The sequence below is a fragment of the Pectinophora gossypiella genome, chromosome 12 (assembly GCF_024362695.1).
Source record: "Pectinophora gossypiella chromosome 12, ilPecGoss1.1, whole genome shotgun sequence".
Taxonomy (NCBI): Eukaryota; Metazoa; Arthropoda; class Insecta; order Lepidoptera; family Gelechiidae; genus Pectinophora; species Pectinophora gossypiella.
Window position 1 is genome coordinate 1,950,205 of NC_065415.1, and position 21,061 is coordinate 1,971,265.

The following is a 21,061-nucleotide window of genomic DNA, read 5'->3' on the forward strand; positions in this document are numbered from 1 at the left end:
TCATTTAAGATCATCATTCATCATTTATATTTTTTTTTATTTTTACCTAACCTAACCTAACCTAACCTGTACTGGGCTGGTATTCCCTTCGCGGGTTGGAAGATCAGACAGGCAGTCACTTCTGTAAAAAACCGGACCTGTCAAATCTTCAGGTTAGATAAGCGGACCCTGTGAAAAACGGGATAATGCTAATGAGATGATGATGTTGGTGCTGCTAATATTTATTCCCATTGGTCTAACAAACCTTTCTGCGTTGTTTCAGGTGTACATAGCCCTGTTCAAGCCGCTGAGGGTTTCCCGGAGACAGTTCCGGCGCGTGCTCATATGCATGCGCAACGTGCGACACCTCAAGTGTCACGAGCTGTACGCACACGAGAAGGTCACCAAAGTTGACAGCCTGTCCCTGGTGCTGTCTGGCAAGTGAGTGTTGTATTTTTTTGATAACTAACAGCTTATAGAACATTTAACTAAGTGTTTAACAAACCAACTTAAGCTACTTAAGGGTTAAGTACCCTAGATAAGTTATACAGATAAAAAGGTACATTGTCATTAAGAGCAGACTTTTAGCTGCACACCGCAAGCCAATATAATATATATATATATATATATATATATATATTTTAAATAACGTCTAGGGCACTGTGCCGAGGTTTTTCTTGCAGCTTCTTTTCCCCGGCTATACAGGTTGTGAGAAGCTGCAGTAGTTTTAGGCGGATGAGACGTTCGTTATGTAAAAATTGACGATTCAAAGTGTAACTATGTTACCTATTGAATAAAGATATTTTTGAATTTGAATTTGACCCGCGCCGCGTTTTAAATAAAAAATAATATAAAATAAAAATCATTTATTTCTGACGATATTCATCCATATTGTGTTAGTTACATTTATCTTATTAGCTAGTGTTAGTAACATTTTATTTAATTACGTAAAGTTTTGAATATTTCTGAGTATCACGATTTATAAGGCGACAGCAAGGTTCAAGCAGGGCGTCATGCGGCGCGTCAAAAGTTTCAACTAACACAGTTGGTTCTTCACGCACTTCGATTTCTCACAATTTATTTCAATTCGGATCAAAATTTGATCGACAATTTTTACCTGGATTTTAAAAGGCGTGTCTGTTGCGAGTCACCAGGTTTTCACATCAAGGCGACGTTATATACACTTATACTATTATCCCTCTCTTTCTTTCAAAAATGTTATGAAAGTTATAAGGGCCTATAATATTCGTGCAAATTAGGTCGAAGTAGACACGGTTAATTAGGATCGATTTAGCTTACGTTCCACTATCAGAGTTAGTAGTCAGATTGAGCTCGTATGTTAAATTACTCTCCATTAGTTATTTGCAGGCAATTGAAATCAATTGGGTTCGCCAGGCAGCTACTAGATTTCGTCTATATTGAACCACTGCTGCAACAAAGGCCTCCCCTTCGTCTGATAAATCTGTTCACATAGCGTAAGCTCACGACTATATCCTATATCGGGGTGGTCGAGGTATGTCCATAGCAAGATGAACTAAGTACCTACACCTCACCGAGCTTTCTGTTAGACCAACGTGATAGGTGAATATTTTACCAGAACAGAAAGTAACCCCTATAGATTTATTTCTTCCGGACTTCTCTCTCTCTCTCTCTCTCTCTCTCTTTATTTAAGATCTGCGCTCTTGTCGGTGGAGTATCGCCTTCATTACTCCATAGATAGGGCGTGTAGAACGGTGGTTGCCCCAATCGCCTTCCGTTCCGCAGTACACCGACCAATTTCTCAATCGGTGATGTTCTAGCATCACCCTGACTTTTAATCGTATCAAAATCAAAAACCAAATAGGGCAAGTCCGGGATAGATGGCCTTAAGGGAAATAGAAGGGCCAGTTTAAAAAAAAAAACGGAACCGTTGACCAGATAAGTATTGCTGGAAACTGTTTAATTCGCTTCAGATCGTTTGTGGGAGATAGGGTATGAACAACATTTTGGCAAAAAAATAACAGAAAGCAAGTAAAATACGAGTACATGTTGACCGAAAATAAGTTTAGACATGATCTAAACCTGACGTTGCATACTTTAGTATGCGATTATTATAATAAGTTTCAGTTTATTGATACGAATTCCTATGTTAGGAATTTTTATTTGACCAAAGATAGATATTACTATCTATCTAACTTTTACAAAAGACAAATAGCGAAGTCGCTATCCTTTTTTTTTACAATAGAATCAGCCAATTCGTTGGCTTTTAACGCGTCTGCTCCTATTGAGCAGCCTATTTTTATTTCTGACATTTGTAATTTAAATTAAATTTAATGACAACAGAGAAAAACTTTGGCTGTAGTAAGTTAAATGAGGACATATTAAATATAAAATGCAATAAGAAAAATACAAATGTAATCAACCTGGTACACCAAAACATACAAGGAATATTGGGCAAGGAACTTGAAATTGAACTTTTTTTAAACAGTAATTGTGTTGATATTATGTGCGTAACTGAACATTGGCTAAAAAAACATGAGTTCGTTTGCTTCAATAATCACCAGGTTGCCAGCTCGTACAGCAGGGAGACGGCTATCCGTGGCGGTTCATTAATATTAGTACGTAATTGTTTAAAATATAAGGAACGAACGGATATTGTAAGTCTCTCAGTTGAGCGAACTGTTGAGCTAGCCTGTATTGAACTCAGCCGGCTTATTGTATTGAGCGTATACAGACCCCCCGCTTCATCTTATGATCTATTTGAGAAAGTTATTGATGAAGCTTTATGCAAATTATGTAATAAAAGCAAACATGTTATCGTCTGCGGTGATTTCAATATTGATATTCTGGAAAATTGCTCATTAAGTACTACATTCAAATCTTTATTTCTGTGTTATAATCTTGTAAATCTTTTTTCAGAACCAACCCGAATCACGTCACAGTCCGCGAAATGTATCGATAATATTTTTAGTAACTTAGAACCTTGTGATAAATTAATAATTAATAAATTAAAGTCAGATCACTGTGGTCAACAAATATCTTTCAACTTATTTATTGACCGCTCTCTGAAAAAGGATGTTACATGCAATCCCATATCAAGTAGTCGTTTAGAACAATTCAAAGATAATATGTCAAACAAATTACCAGAACTTCCTTACTGTGATGACCCAAATTTGTTATATAACTCCCTATTTAATCTAACAAAATCGGAAGTTAGTAAAGTATTTAAGGCAAAAACAATTAAAAAAGCAGACACACGAATTTTTAGTGACTGGGCGACGGTAGGAATTTATAAGAGTAGAAACAGGTTGTATGAACTTTATGAAGAAAGAACATACAATCATAGCGTAGCTTTTCACGACTATGTAAAACGGTATTCAAAAGTTTTCAAACGTGTTTGCGTTACCGCGAAGGCAATGTTTGTTAGCAGTAAAATTAAAGGTAGCTCAGATATTATTAAAATGACTTGGAAAGTTATAAATAGCGAAAATGGGAAAGTCAAAGCACGCGATCTCGAGTATCAATTACAAATTGACGGTAAACTACTCACAAATGATAAGCAAGTTGCTGAAGCTTTTGAAAAATTCTTTACTGACATTCCATTTTCGACTACCAAGGACCTGAAGTCATCTCCTGCACTCGCTCAATCACTTGTAAAGGAGCACATAGATACGTCCAAAGTAGATAAACTAACATTTACACACGTGAGTCCTAGGGACGTCTTAAGAGCTTTTAAATCTTTAGAAATGAAAAAGACTGCAGATCTTCATGGTCTCTCTGTTAAAGTCATTAACTCCGTGATTGATTGCATAGCTCCCTATCTATCATGTATATTTAATAAATGTGTAGACAATGGTGTGTTTCCAGATTTAATGAAGCACAGTAAAGTCATTCCATTGTTTAAAGCTGGTAGTACTTCTGACCCTACTAATTTTAGACCAATATCTATACTACCCACGCTTAGTAAAATATTTGAAAAAATTTTATTACTGCAATTACTTCAACATTTCAATTTAAACAATTTAATGTCTAATAAACAATTTGGTTTCACAAAGGGTCGCTCAACAACCGATGCTGGTGTTGAGTTAATAAATCATGTTTTTCAGGCTTGGGAGGAGTCCAAAGATGCTATTGGTGTCTTTTGTGACCTTTCCAAAGCCTTCGATTGCGTTTGTCATGATATATTGATCGCGAAACTTCGTCACTATGGAATAACAGATAATGCCATCGCTCTTTTGGAGTCGTACCTTAGTGGCCGCGTTCAGAGGGTTGATGTGCATGGCTCCAGATCGTGTGGATCTAACGTCACTATAGGCGTCCCGCAGGGCTCAATTCTAGGTCCATTTCTATTCCTAGTTTACATAAACGACCTACCTAGTCTTGTAAAACATGAAGTGGTGCTGTTTGCAGATGATACCTCCTTACTTTTTAAAGTAAAGAGACGACAAGATTCCTTTGACGATGTAAACAACGCCATTTCAGAGGTAGTGGATTGGTTTACTGTAAACAACCTGCTACTTAATGAAAATAAAACAAAATATGTTTATTTTACGTTATCGAATGTTAGTAGGCCGCTCGATTCTATTATTGTAAAAAATAAGGAATTGGACCTCACGGATACTGCTGTATTTTTGGGAATTACTTTGGACGCTAAGTTGCAATGGAGTCCTCATATTGATAAGTTGTCCAAAAGGCTCAGCTCAGCAGCATTCGCGGTCAAAAAAATTCGTTTAATAACCGATGTAGAAACCGCGCGATTAGTTTATTTTGCCTACTTCCACAGTCTAATGTCGTACGGCATCTTGCTGTGGGGTCATGCTGCAGATGTGAACAGCATTTTTGTTCTGCAAAAGCGGGCCATTCGGGCGATTTACAAATTGGGACCCAAGATGTCACTTAGAAATAAATTTAAAGAAATTAATATTTTAACTTTGGCATCACAATATATCTTTGAAAACTTAATATATGTAAAAAAACATATAGGATTATTTGCAAAAAATAGCGATCGGCACATTGTTAATACCCGGAATAAAAATAAACTTGCTTTACAAGTCAGTCGATTACATAAGATTACTAAATCTTTTAAGGGGCAATGTATACGTTTTTACAATAAGATTCCCATTGACATTCAGAATTTGCCTTTCAACTGCTTTAAGACAGTAGTTAAACAAAAACTTTACAAAAAAGGTTATTATAAAGTTAGTGATTATTTAGAAGATATGAATGCATGGGATTAACTGTCTGAGAACTGATATTAGGCAGCTAAATTACTCAATTGTATATCAATATTTTATGTTTATTTTTTTATTTTTTTTTTTTATTTTTTTTTTTTTAAAAAGAACGTCTAGGGCCCTGTGCCGAGGTTTTTCTTGCAGCTTCTTTTCCCCGGCTATACAGGTTGTGAGAAGCTGCAGTAGTTTTAGGCGGATGAGACGTTCGTTATGTAAAAATTGACGATTCAAAGTGTAACTATGTTACCTACTGAATAAAGATATTTTTGAATTTTGAATTTGAATTTGAATTGGTTTTGAGGGTTCGTGTTCTATATAATTGTGGTGTTTGATTCTTAAAATAATGGTAATTTAAAACACGTCTAACCTCAAAATAAGTAATCTTAAAGTTACTCATGTAGTGTCTTTATTTGTTTGAATTTCTGAGTGACCACACTCTTCCCGGGAAGATAAGGAGAGATGACCAGCTGCTGTGAATCGGCGGTCTTATTTCTAGACATAAATTTTGCCTGGAAGAGATTGCTACCTTAGCAATAAGGCCGCCTGTTGTACTACCAATTTAATTATAATACTAATGTATTTTTAATGTGATTCAAGTGCAATAAAGAGTTTTTGTATTTTGTATTTGTATTCTTCCAGGCGACCAGAGACAAAAAGTAGTGATAGTTATCTTTATTTAAAGATAGTTTTCCTTAGTTGATGGTATCTTTTCAAGAGCCTTTGTAAACTGACTATACGGACCATGGTAACAAAGTTTTAATTGAAAATTACTGGACTTTCCTCATCAGAGTTTTCAAACATCAAGTTGTAGATTTTTCAATAGAATTCTCTCTGGCAACTCCAATAGTCAATATTGACTTTTCCATTTATCCTTTCAATAATATTGTAATCTTCATTTTATTTTGTAAGTACAATTGAGTTTCCATTCTGTTCCAGTTATGTCGACAATATGAAATGGTACTGTTCATTACAATGCAACTAGGTTATTTGTCCAGTTATGTTAGCAGTAGTACAGATAGACCCATTTGTTTTGATTCCACGAAATATTACGGTAAAAGGGTTGTTTCAGCCAAAATTGTGGTTTGGTTTATTTGTCAAATTGTTTAAAATCAACTGATCAACGGTTGCAGAGGAGATGGAAGCCATCGGTACGTCAATCCAGGACGGAAGGGGCAACAGGGACTGGAACCTGACAGAGGGCAGCAGTAACTGTCAGTACTATTCAGGGGCCAGAGTCCTAGTAAGGCTTTGAAATAGACTATTCTGGGCGCCATCCCACTCTCGTCAGACAGGAGGGAAATCATTGCCCTGTTTTTCCCTAAAAAAGTAGCATGGAGAATGCTACACCGACAAGAGCATGGCTCTTAAATTAATGATTATGTTTCATCATCATCAGCCCATTAACGTCCCCACTGCTGGGGCACGGGCCTTTCCTATGGATGGGTAGGGAGATCAGGCCTTAAACCATTACGCGGGCCCAGTGCGGATTGATGGTTATTAACGACTGCTAATGCAGCCGGGACCAACGGCTTAACGTGCCTTCCGAAGCACGGAGGAGCTCGAGATGAAAACTTTTTTTTTTGTGGTCACCCATCCAATGACCGGCCTTTGCGAAAGTTGCTTTACTTCAACAATCGCAGACCGAGCGCGTTAACCGCTGCGCCACCGAGCTCCTCAACTTATGATTAATAAATTATTAATGATTATGTTTAAAATGACAAAATAATATAAGAAGATAATTTCATACTTTACTAAACTCGGTGGGAATAGGCGTGACTATATGTATGTAGGCGTGACTGAGGAGCTCGGTGGCGCAGCGGTTAACGCGCTCGGTCTGCGATTGTTGAAGTAAAGCAACTTTCGCAAAGGCCGGTCATAGGATGGGTGACCACAAAAAAAAGTTTTCCTTTCGAGCTCCTCCGTGCTTCGGAAGGCACGTTAAGCCGTTGGTCCCGGCTGCATTAGCAGTCGTTAATAACCATCAATCCGCACTGGGCCCGTGTGATGGTTTAAGGCCCGATCTCCCTATCCATCCATAAGGAAGGCCCGTGCCCCAGCAGTGGGGACGTTAATGGGCTGATGATGATGATGATATGTATGTATGTTAAAATGTCATGTCTTATTTTTTATTTAAAAGGTTAGTGGCAATAGGCTCGCCCCCTATTACATGGGACTTAAACATAGCTGGCGAGGAGTGGCATGTGTATACACCTCTGCGTAACCCTTCGGGGATACAAGAGTTGATGGTATATATAAATAGCTTAAAAAAATCATACCGATCCTTTGATTCAATAAATACCCTTGCTAAACTCGGCAGCAGGATAAATGTGTTTGTCCAACAAGCGAAAGACAAAGACTGTTTTATTTCGAAAATGCTTTCGCGGAATCCCATCTGTTAGGTTTGTAAGTGATGCCACAAAGAACTCTTTTTACTTCGAAAGATCGAGATATTCAGCAGGCTCGCTGTTTACAAAGTCACTATTTCACATCGTGGGAGTCGTAAGAATTTAAAATTCAAAACCAATAATATCTTCGTCAATTGTTACATAACGAACGTGTCATCCGCCTAAAATTACTGCAGCTTCTCACAACCTTTTTTCTTCGGTACCTTGACGTTGGCAGAATCATCGTTTCTAAACGATGCAGCCATAAACTTTAAAAAGTGAAGTGAAGAACTCACAACTTGTATATAGGTCTCCTGCAAGAAAAATCCCGGAAAAATCGAATCGAAGTCACTGACTATTGATTCCGGGGTTAAAGGGAGATGGATAAAGAGTCCTTTATCCAGGATTATTGAGCCGCCAAAACCCCTGACAAAGTTCGTGTGACTACTACGTTAAAAAACAAAAGTCACTCAATGAGATAGTTTGTCAAGAAGATTATGGATTTATGTATAAACAAACACAGTCATGTATCTCTCTGAATATGGGATTCTTCCATAACCGATGTTGTACCAAGTTCAGATCATCCATTCGCAAATCAATTTCGGGTCATTGAACAGAGAGCTTACGTCGAAATGAGATATTAATATGTAAATCAATCCGTTCGCACGAGCTCTGCGCAAAAATAGAACTTTTAAAACTTGCATTATCATTGTGGAATCAATAGCCATAAATACTCATCGGAAACTTCAAATCTTAAGAAATCAAAGTGATACGAAAAATACACGAAAGACGGAAATAGTCTTAAAACGTACACAAATTAGTGTTGCAATTTCGTTTTCATTTGCAAAAGTGGTCCAATTAAAATTATAACATCTCAGTCATAACATTCGAATTCTAACATCTACCTACGACGTGTAATCGGGTTGTTAACATTTTAGTAGCGCTTTAGTTGTAATATTTCGTAACAAACTGAAATCGTATGTAAGTTAGCTAAGAATCATATTCAAGCGGTTCTTTACCGTTTTCTTACGTCATTTCATTACGCAACGCCAAATCGTCATCCTATGCTAGGTCATCTGCTGGACTAGGAATTAACATATAATTTAATTTTAGTATATAAAGTGTGTAAAATAGAAATTTGTGTATTTGAAGTGGAAATATTGGTGTAAATTCAAATCAGCTGATTGTCGTACGGAGACCAACGGACACCGACGTTACAAATTCGAAAATACGGACTAAAACCTGGGGAGTATTGCTTTGTTCCATATTATTACATTAGCTAGCGATAAATATTATTGCTATAACATAATAGTACACAGATCACACCAGAGATTAAAGTCCAACCTCACACCCGGCGCCGTTGTAGTCTCGCTTTGTTTTGACGTTAAGTAGAAACATAGTTGACGACAAAAAACGGAAACACACAATGTTTTTCTATTTATTTACACACTTACAATAACATTATATTGTTGGCATTATATTGTATATTGTAGCAGTGTAAAACATAACTCCACAAATTAGACATAAATAACGTACACAAAGCATTTTGTTATGTAGGTACTTACTGCAGATTGCTAAGTAAAATATTATTAACAATATTATAGGTATTTTCTATTTTTCTTGGAATAGTTACTGCTGCCTTTCCTTTATTATTTCAGATTCTGTCTAGTATGGCTCCCTGCAGCAAAAAGGACTTAGAACAAAAACTGAAGCAAGCCCTTCTTGAACTACAGGCGTCTCAAGAAGAATGCAAGAAGCTTCTAGAAGAACATGAAGAGAGTGAGGCAGAAGTAATTAATGTAAATAATAGAATACTGTCTTTAAAGAACGAGCTCACCGAGTTAGATGGTCGGTATAAGGACTTGCAACACCAACGGGACTACTTACAATCCGTGATCAACTCACAGGATGAATGTCGAAACAACCATGAGGCTGCTCTAAATCGTATCAGAGAACTAGAGCAACAGGTTGCTATAGCCAACAATACAATAAAAGCTCATGAGGACCAACATTCCATCAACGAGTCACAACAAACTATGGCGTTATACAATGAGTTAGTCCGTGGAGAAAATTGCCAAAATAATGAGTCCATGACCATAGATCTCACCTCAATGAGTGATAAATATAGTGATGATGATGAAGGTTGTGAAGAAACACATAAATTGAGACAAGAAAATTGTGAGCTCCAACGCCAATTAGCACGTTTACAGCAATTATATGGGAATGCACAGAAGGAAATCACTGAACACATCAAGGCAACAGAGTCCCTGGTTATTAATACGGAACGGCTTGAGTCTCTGGTGCACGACCGAAACCTGGAGCTGGAAACACTCCGCGCCAAAACAAGCAGCGAGGCTAGCGAGGATTTGCAGCGCGGGGGGTTGGTCGTAATTTCTGGAGCCTCACCGTCCACTAGCGCCGCATGTACCACGCTGCGCGAGACCGCTCCGCGAGGTACTGCGCCCCGTAGGGCTGCGAGACGCAGAGCCGCGCCGCCCAGTGCTGCGTCGCCTATTGCTGCGCCGGCCAGGGCTGCATCGCGTAGGGCTGCGACACGCAGAGCCGCACCGCCCATCGCCGCGTCGCCTATTGCTGCGCCGGCCAGGACTGCATCGCGTAGGGCTGCGACACGCAGAGCCGCGCCGCCCAGTGCCGCGTCGCCTAGTGCTGCGCCGGCAAGGGCCACATCGCGTAGGGTTGCGACACGCAGAGCCGCGCCGCCTATTGCCGCGTTGCCTAGTGCTGCGCCGGCAAGGGCCACACCGCGAAGAGCTGCGAAACGCGGTGCCGTGCTCCCCGACGGTGCGCCGCTGTCCGCAGTGATGTGCGACACCGCACCGCCCAACAACGAGCCGCCGTGTGCCGCGCTGCCGAGTGTCGCGCCGGCCGGTGATGTGCCGCCGGGAGCCGAGCCGCGGAGGGTCAGAGTCCGCGGAGCCCCGAGGCGCGGGGCGTCAGCGGCAGTGCCGCCGTCCGCGGCGCAAGCGCCTGCGGCGCCCCCGCCCGCTGCGCTGCCAGGTGGGGCGCTGCGAGGGCCCGGAAAGGTCGCGACCGCATTGCCGGACAACGTCGCGCCTCAGAAAGACTTTGTCCCGCGTCTAACGAAAAAGACTGTTGTGTTCTCGGACGATATAGGCATAGGTTTAGGACCACTTTTAAAAAACTCTTTTGATCATGACATTATTAATGTGTGCATGCCTGGCGCGTCATATTCACAAATCATCACAAAACTGTTCCAGTGTAAATATGATGCGAACACTACCGTTATTCTTTTAGTAGGCAATAGTACAGGGCTCACAAAACAGCAGTTAACTAAGTATCATAGGTCGCTAATGACTGTTGAGTGTGGAAACTTAATTATTTGTTCGTTTCCATACTCAAATTCATTAGCTAGTGAGGAAAATAATTATATATTTTCTCTCAACCAACACCTTTACAACAGAACCTGTCATCACAGTAATATTATTTATTTAGATTTGAATAAGTTTATTCAAAATTGTTTAATAACGACAGATAGAATATATCTATCTAAGTACTTTAAAAAAATTATATGTTCAGTACTAGTTTTTTATATTACAGACATTTCTGCCAGACCAGGCAGTAAACTTATTGACTGTACTGTCTTCTACAGTACAAAACCTTTTATTGACGGTAGTCAGCCATGTACCACGAATGGTACTTCATCTTTAAACTAGACAATAAGACAAAAGAGAAGCTTGGAATATTAAAACTAGTTCACCAAAATATTCAAGGCTTCTCTGGCAAAGAATTGGACATAGAATTATTTTTAGAGACATTTTTTATTGACATTTTATGTATTACTGAGCATTGGTTTAAGGATTATGAATTGTTATTCGGTTTTGAAAATTATCATTTGGCTAGCGCTTTCTGTCGAAAGATCAAAATACGTGGTGGCTCCCTTATTTTTATCAGAAATAGTTTAAAATATAAAGAACGCAAAGATATTACTGGACTTTCGATAGAGGGCACTATGGAGATTTCATGTATAGAAACAGAGAAACATATTGTTGTGGCCGTATACAGACCCCCATACAGTGCTAACTTCACAGTTTTTGAATCAGTGATGGAAAATGTACTGAAGGTCATATCCAAAAGTAATAAATCCATTATAGTGTGTGGAGATTTTAACGTTGATTTATATGAAGTAGATTCAATTACAACTAGATTTCTAAGTTTGTTTACATCTTTTAACCTTGTTAATATATTTATGGAGCCAACTAGAATTACAGAAACAACTGCCTCATGTTTAGATAACATTTTTTGCAATTGTGATTTCCAAGATAACAGTATCCTTAACTGTTTTAAGTCTGATCACAGTGGACAGTTGGTTAGTTTTCCAGTACTTAAAAATGTGCAAAAAATTAAATTTAGTACTCGACCCATCACTGATAATCGGATAGAGAAATATCGAAATAGTCTTATTAGTAACTTACCTTGTCCAAACTTTGATACAGACAATCCTGACGATTTTTACAGGGATTTCTTCACTATTATCCATAAAGAATTTGAAAATAATTTTCCTCAAAAGGTAGTTACCAACAGTCAATCATTCAAGTTCAGTGACTGGGCTACCGTAGGCATTCGCAAAAGTAGAAATACTCTTTATTCTTTATATGAGGAAAAAACGTATACACACGCTGATAGTTTCAAAAGCTACGTCAAAAATTATTCTAAAATATTTCGAAGAGTGTGTTATACAGCCAAACAGATGCATATTAGTAGTAAAATAAAGACCGCGGATAATAAAATAAAGGCAGTTTGGCAAGTAATAAATAGTGAAACAAAGGCTTCTAAACCGCGTGAATTAGAATACAATATAGAATCGGGCACTGGGTTAGTAAAACAAGATAAAGATGTAGCTGAAGTTTTTGATAAATTCTTCACGAACATCCCTGTAAAAACTACAGAATCTCTCAGGTCCTCTCCTGTTCAAGCTGATATATTATTAAAAAGTAATGTTACTGCTTGCACTGAATTATTTGATTTTAAACGCGTTGATCCGAGTAGTATTGTTAAAGTATTCAAACAGCTGAAACTTAAAACCTCGAAAGATTTATGGGGATTGTCTGTCAAATTGATGAGCTCTGTTATTGATATCTTAGCACCATATCTAGCTTACATTTTTAATATGAGTGTTGAAAATGGCACTTTTCCAAATTTAATGAAAATCAGTAAAGTTATACCTCTTTTTAAATCGGGCACAAAATCAGACCCCACGAATTATAGACCGGTTTCTATTCTACCAGTACTTAGTAAAATTTTCGAGAAAATTATTCTCGACCAACTGCTATGTCATTTTAATTTAAATAACTTACTCCACAGCCAGCAGTTTGGTTTTACTAAGGGTCGGTCTACAACAGACGCGAGTGTGACATTTGTTCGACACATTTTCGATGCTTGGGAGAAGTCGCAGAATGCCGTAGGAGTATTCTGTGACTTGTCTAAGGCGTTCGACTGCGTGGATCACGAGACCTTGCTTTTGAAATTGAGGCACTATGGACTAAATAATGGAGCTCTCAGTTTGTTAAATTCATATCTAGGTGGTAGGATACAGAAGGTACAAATCAATAGTACAACTTCTTCGGGCTCTCATGTTCAAATGGGAGTTCCTCAAGGATCCATTTTGGGTCCGTTTCTTTTTTTAGTGTACATAAATGATTTACCTTATGTAGTACAGAACCAAGCTGACATTGTGCTGTTCGCGGATGACACTTCTCTTATATTTAAAATCGACAGAAAGTTAGAGGAATTTGACGAAGCAAACAGCGCTGTGTCGCAGGTTCTAAGTTGGTTTACAGTAAATAACCTAGTTCTAAATGCTAAGAAAACGAAGTGTATTAAATTTGTTCTACCAAACGTAAAGAAAGTAAATAATAACATTAAAATTAACGACGAGAAACTAGATTTTGTTGAACACACAGTTTTCTTAGGAATTACTGTAGATTCAAAACTTCAATGGGGCCCACATATTGTATCACTAGCGGGCAAGCTAAGTTCAGCAGCATATGCCGTCAGAAGGATCCGACAACTCACAGATGTACCCACTGCTAGACTTGTCTACTTCAGCTACTTCCACAGCATAATGTCTTACGGTATTTTGCTGTGGGGTCGAGCCGCTGATGTAGAAACTATTTTCATCATTCAAAAAAGAGCAGTTCGCGCTATTTATAAGCTGCGTTGTCGGGACTCTTTGAGGGAGCTGTTTAAAGAAATAAATATACTGACGGTCGCAAGTCAATATATATATGAAAACATTATGTATGTACGTAAAAACTTATCTCTCCTTCCGAGAAACTGTGAAAGGCATACTTACAATACAAGAAATAAACATAAAATTGCTATTCAAAATTCTAGATTAAGTAAATTAAATTCATCTTTTTTGGGGTTATGTATACGTTTTTACAATAAAATACCAGATAATGTTTTAAATTTGTCAGAAAATAAATTTAAAGCTCACGTGAAGCTTACTTTATGTAAAAAAGCTTATTATAAGATTAATGACTACCTAAATGATAAAAATGTCTGGTATTGAATGTGTTCCTCTAGTTATTAAATAACTTGTAATGTATATCCTCATTGGTTTTTAAAAGATGTGTTGCTGTTGCAGTTTCTTGTCATTTCTTCTCCTCAGCCATAACACCTTGCGAAATGACGTAAATTCAAAAATGTTACATTGACCTTCAACAAGTTTATCCATGATAATTACGTTGAATAAATGATTCTGATTTCTGATTTCTGACATAACAAAAAGTGTAGAATGTTCCTCGTTATCATCCAGATCGTGTTGTAAACTTGATGGTGCAATTTGCAACATAAGATATGGAATGGTTTCTCGATGACAAAAAATCAGCACAAAAACAGCGACACAAACAGGACTTTATTTATGTCGGTCGATAATTCGTTAAAAAATGATAGTAATAAAACATAATAAAATGACGTATCAAAAAATAAAACAACGTTCTTATCAAAAGCCTCGGCAGCGTAAGGAATGGAACTGATGAGCGGTGCCAAATAGAATTTTGATTTGATTTTTATTATAATTTTAATTAAGAATGAACTCCAAAATATAATCAGCCAGAACCATGATGTCAACCAAGAATAGATACCGTTATAAGGCATTTACCTATATATCACATCCTTCCTGTATATCAATACTAAGAGTAGATATACGTTGTCGTGTGATTTTGCGTATCTCTACAAATATGTTATGGGTGTGAATTATATCGTGTCATTTAGAACGCGTCAATTGTAACGATGTATAAGGCATAGGAGGATTTGCCCTAATAACCACAGGTAAACGGGTTGCATCGCAAAACCAGGTCTCTCGCACCGGTAAAGGTGTCCGCTTATGCCTTGTAGTGGTTATACTGACGTCAAACACAAAGGACCCCGTCTGTCGATTAGCAAGGTGATAAGATTTGATGAGCAGTAGTGGCGCTAGCAAAATTAGGTGGTGCGAGACCTCACAGTAACGGCCCTTCAAAATATTTTTTTTTTTTGATTAATTTATGTCCACCGAAATATACCTTATTAAATATTTTAAATATGTCGTTTACGGCCACCCATTAAATGTATGAGTTTTATAAAGCCGCTAATAGGTCTAATTCACAGGGCAGGTGTGTCCAATCACTGCATTTCGAGGAAAAGCAGCCCCGGATCTACAGGGCAGTACAGTTACTCCCGTGAAGATCCGGGGCTGCCAGCCAGGGTGGTCCCGTCTTGATCGATTTTGGGCCTAGAACCGCCACTGTTGATGAAATAGATACAAAGCTAATGCGAGAGAAATTACTTGGAGAATGTAATTCAGCATTGAATCATGTCCATCTTGTAAATATTTTCTTTGATGTCAATTGGCCATACTTTTCCAAAACCTTTCTCAAAATTCTTCAACACTAACATTGGAAAATACTCCTTAGTCTCCCTTGTTAGTTTTTGTGTTCTTCTTCTCTCGTGTTGGTTGTTATATCAATGACCAATCTCGTTAACCTGGTGTTAAGATTACTATATCCACAAAAGACCCCTGACATGGCTTAAGAAATCACCACATAGTTAAGTTTTTGTGTTAATTGATTAACATGTTAATCTACTAGTAAAATCGAAATGATTAGCGTGCAACGAAATTCCTTTTCACAAACGATAAAAAAGTAAGCGGATGTTGCAACTTGCAACGATGTTTATTCTGCCTAATCGATGCGTATCGGTGTAGGAGTAAAGAGTAGAGTATCTAATGGTTCCGAAGTACCAATAAATTGGCGTTTTAAAATCTAAGTGCTTTTGTCGCGCGTACTTAATTGTCAGCACATTTATTGTCTTTTAAATCCTGGCTTCAAAGTAGGCGTTTAGCGGATATTGCATTTTTTATTTTTCGAAGATCTTTCCTGCCTTTTTCAAACAAGTTATTGAATAATGTGTCATAGCGACTAGGATTAAATTGCGTTTTTCTTAATGGTTCTTTTGCTCTCGCTAGTATCTAATGTAGTCAAATTTATGCAAAAATATAAACACGTACGTAGGTTATTAGAAGTAGTTCTTGGTTTGAATGTTTACTATGGAGCTCTATTGTCATTACATTTTTTGGCTGTTTGCCTTGGCGTGTTGTTATCTAATGTGCAGTGAAAGGAAACAAAACTGTCTTCCTGTTTCTCGAAATATTTAATTTTAAACCATGTGCATCTTTATTCGTTAACAATTAGTCGTTCGCAGTTCGCTGACTTCAATCTTTTTACAACACTCGTAAACTTTCGTAACGATCACGGCTACTTAATTCGTCCCCGCTCTTTTAAGGCCAGTACATGATTGAGTACATTGAAGGCAAAAGTGACGAGCCATATGGTTGTCGTCAACCATTGCGTAACGATTGTGTGTGTACAATTGCACACTGGACTTTGCCACTTGGGTAGTGTCTACTAAATTGAATTTAACCGTTTCACCGACGCCTTACGTTTCGTTTTAAACTAAAAAGCGTATTGTCAATATTGCGTTGGTGGCATCATTGTGACTGGTTTTGCGTAAGTCAAACGTTGAAGGGAATGATGAATTGTCGCCTTTATGCGAATTCTATTATTCCGTACTCTATCTTCCCAGCACAATCAGAAAGTAACTAGATTTGTAGCTTGACTACATAGTTTAATGCCTTTTGTTTGTGCGTTGTTGTAAGCTACTGCAATGCTGTCTATGTTTTAACTATTTTTAATTTACCTACTTACATGTACCTTTTATTTTCTTCTTATTCTATCGTGTGGGTTGTGAGGTGAATTACCAACGTTATCAACACTGGTGTCAGGGTTATTTTTGAGCATTTAATGTACATTTTATTGAAGAGGGATTGTATCCTTTGTAACATCACTGACTATTACCTTGGACGACGAGACGTGCTGATAACCTGTCATCATACGGTTCATTATATTCAACGTAGGACTGCGCATGACAAGTGGATACAAGTTGTTTTCCATTAGGGATCACGCACGTGAACTTATTTTTTGTACCTTCTAGTAAACAAACATGGCGGTTGTTAGCGATGCGCATTGATGTATTAATAATACAAAAATATAAATTAATGTTACAATTTGTTGACGAGAATTGAAGTAATTATTTCAAAATATTTTTATCAAAATATGTGTGCCTCATGTAAATGTTTAGTTATTTTAACCATTTTATGTGAAAAATACACTGTGGTTTCAGCGAAAACATTTGTATGTATACAAGAAGACTCGATCTTAAAAAAATATACTTACATTTGTAGAAGACATTTTACTGGTATTATAGAGAGCAAATATCTACTGGATTTTCTCTCCTTGAAGTTGAATTTATCAGAAAAGTCTTTGGGAAAGGTGAATCATTGTTCGCTCCTGATGTTTGATAGTATTATGTAGGCGGCGTTTAATCTTCAACCGTGTCTAGAAATTGGATTGCTCCGTATAAAGTAACGAGAATAAACCAGCTCCTTGTAGAACGACTATCCTATTTTGTCGTGGTCTACTTTCGAGTAACCCTGACTGGATTTTATACAACTTAGTGTTCACCGTTTTAAATTAAATTCTACTTTTAAAAATACGGTCGAAAGATAAAATTATATTTTCTAGTAATACGAATACAATGCAGGACGGAAGGGGCAAGTCACAGGGACTATAACCTGGAACCTGACAGAGGGCAGCAGTAACTGTCAGTACTATTCATCGGCGAAGGAGTACGGCTTTGAAATAGACTACTCTATGCACCATCCCACTTGCGTCAGATAGAGTACTGCGGGGCGAAAATCCCTGCCCTATTTTTCCCTAAAAATGCTCCACCGACAAGAGCGCGGCTCTTAAATAAAAAGAGAGAGAGAGAGAAATAAAGACAGATCTAAAACTGACGAGAAACATTTTATTTTTCTATTTAATTTATTTATGAATTAATTTAGTTATATTAATTTTAGTAATTTTGTGTTTTATGTTTAGTAAAAAGTAACTGATTTGACTAGTTGGAAACTAGCCTACATGGGACTTAAACATTGTTGCGAACTCTTCGTAGGTTTTGTAATCTTTTTATATTGTTATGTTTTTTATATTTATTCTCTTTTGACGTTTTGTATGTTGATTTTGTTTTGCTTCTTGTCGTTTGCTTTTTTCGTGACTGGTGAAAATATATTAAATAATTCTCAAAGCTAAGTATCTGTTATTCCTTCATTTCATTTAGTTATACAGTCCACTTGCCACCGTTGCTCACAAACATAGTGGGTCTATAATAATTATATTCATCTGCCTACCCCTTTGGGCATACAAGTGTGATATTTTGTTTATGTTTTATATTAAGCATGGCCAATTAAGATCCAGGATAATAAAACTAAAGTTTTAAAACTAAAACCCGACTACTGAAAAATCACGCTCTAAAAAGTATGAGACAAGAAAATAGGTATATTTTTCTGAAATTCTTCTGAATAGTGATGTTTATAAGCTTTACAAGGTACCCGTGGTCGTATGCCAGTATGTCCTAAAAGTTGGCTTACCACGGCACACGACCACGCGTATCTTCAAGACGCTTCCAGTGACACCTCATTCTGACAAGTGGTTTAGAAGTTAGGTTGGAACAGACGAGCTTACACACATACACACATAGCGGTAAAACACATAACTCTCCTTTTTGCGCCGCAGACGGGTAATAAACAAGCTCGCAGAGTAAACATCAGAACCATGTTTACGATTCCAAGCGTGTCTTTATTTCAATAAAAGCGGCTGAATGGCCGTAATGACTTGTAACTCGATATTGCATACATCGCAAACTAGCTTTCATCTCGCGGCTCCGTCTGCATGGAATTCAAATAGTTCTTTTTCCATCCCGGAGTTCTTTTTCCATCCCGGACGAAATGTGTCGTCCCCTTAAGAGGTGATATCCGGGATAAAAACTATCCTATATTCTCCTGGTGTCAAACTACCTCCATACCAAATTACATCTAAATCGGTTCAGCGGTTTAAGCGTGATAAGGTTACAGATAGACGGAAATATTTTCGCATTTATAATAGGCTACCTAGTTAAATGAGATGACGACGATGATGGGACTGTAACCTGGAACCTGACAGAGGGCAGCAGTAACTGTCAGTACTATTCAGAGGCAGAGGACAGGGGTCCTAGTATGGCTTTGTAATAGACTACTCTGGGCGCCATCCCACTCGCGTCAGACAGAGTACTGCGGGGCGGAAGGCAAGAGGGAAACCACTGCCCTATTTTTCCCTAAAAAAGTAGTATGGTGAAATGCTACACTGACAAGAGCGTGGCTCTTAAATTGATGATGATGAGTTAAATGAGATACTTCTTACAAGACGTCAAAATGGAAGTTTTCTTCGGAGTTTGTATGGAAATACTGTACTGTGACGTCATCAATAAAAGCGGTCAAACGTCGTACTCATTGTTACTTAATTCATAAATACAATTCGAAAACAATTCGAATAGCAAAATAAGATTGATTTTTGGTCATCTTAGACTGGCTTCTATTTCTACGTTAGCATTTTATAATTTATCTTTGACCCAGTCAAATACCCAATATTAGTATGGATTGAATAGAATAGAAATAGTTTATTATAAAAGGGCGCCACATACAAAAAAAGACAACAACATCATATCAAATTTCCAATAAAACAATTACAAAAAAGCAAGATATATGTTTGTCGAAATGATTATAAGGTGACCAATTCAGGTGAGGTTTGATTGCAATTCGCAGCCCACGCCGCTCGCTACCTTGAATATCGATACCTGTTTCGGTAATATTAGTCTATCTGTATCGATGCTTTGTTTAGTAAGGCATTTCGTTTTAATCCGATTTAAAGACCTCTGTTATAAGTCGATAGAGATCGTAGTATGCCTATGCAGTAGTTTTAGGCGAATGAGACGTTCGTTATGTAAAAAATGACCATTCAAAGTGTAACTATGTTACCTACTGAATAAAGATATTTTTGAATTTGAATTATGATATGTTGTTTTGTGGTTCCTTTAGTAATAATGTTTTGTTAAAACTAAAACTTTATGTAACCCGGGCATAGAATAAAGAATAATATTACGTACCTACACGTTTAAAACGGACACCCTCTGCCCCGCACCACTTCGTATCAGCACTGATGTAGATTTACCTCAATTTTTTTATTATTAGACTCGACTCCAAAGTCTAGAACTCAGACGAACAGTAGCTAGTCTGTCGGTTTTTTATAGGATACACTTCGGTCAGTGTGCGCAGGAACTTTACGAGTTAATTCCACCCACTCCATTCCATCTACGGACAACTAGACGTCGGCAGACATTTCATCCTGTTGTGGATATACCACCAATCCGCACTAAACGTTTTGCCTCTACCTTTTTGATGCGAACAGCAAAGGAACTGTCTGCCGTCGACTGTTTTTCCAACTCGTTATAATCTAAGAGTCTTCAAGGCTAGAGTGAATAGGCATTTGCTAGGTAAGCGTGATCCACCCTAGACCACATCGTCACTTACCATCAGGTGAGGTTGAGCCTATATTATTTAAAAAAATCTATGTATGATGGGTGGTATCCAAACATAAGTATACAAACTTAAACACAAAATAAGCACTTAACTTTAAAGTGTGGAGAGTGTCTAAAAAAACTCCCTACCGTGACACGGATCACGGCGGCGCTGGTCTTACGGGTCACCTACTTCAGAAATGAAAAATGAAATTAGAAAATGGAACGAAATGAACTATAAGTCTATTAAAGAAAAACCATATCAGTTCATACACATTTATATCGACATCCAAAATTCATTATACACTTACATTTGTTTCGATTATCTACCAATTATTAGCATTATTCAATACGACTAATATAATTAAATATCTGAAGTCCAACCATGACCAATCCTTTTCGCTCCCGATCGTCAACTGTCTTCTTTTCTGCTTAAAAATGTCCGCCATTATAGTTTTGGCCAAAGGAGTCTTTACTTCGTTAGGCGACAACAAGTTAATGAAGCAGAATTAAACAATG

General features: G+C 37.7%; 1 protein-coding gene across 5 annotated transcripts in view; it reads left to right on the forward strand.

The window, feature by feature from the left end:
• Positions 1-21,061, forward strand: part of LOC126371488 (blood vessel epicardial substance-like) — a 242,854-nt gene that overhangs the window by 31,893 nt on the left and 189,900 nt on the right. For all 5 annotated transcript variants that reach the window (XR_007567049.1, XR_007567050.1, XM_050016800.1 and 2 more), the window contains exon 2: positions 263-420. Coding sequence is in view for 3 of the 5 variants with exons in the window: in XM_050016800.1 (XP_049872757.1) it covers positions 263-420 (158 nt within the window). In the remaining 2 variants the exon portion in view is untranslated. The remainder of the gene's footprint in view (positions 1-262; positions 421-21,061) is intronic.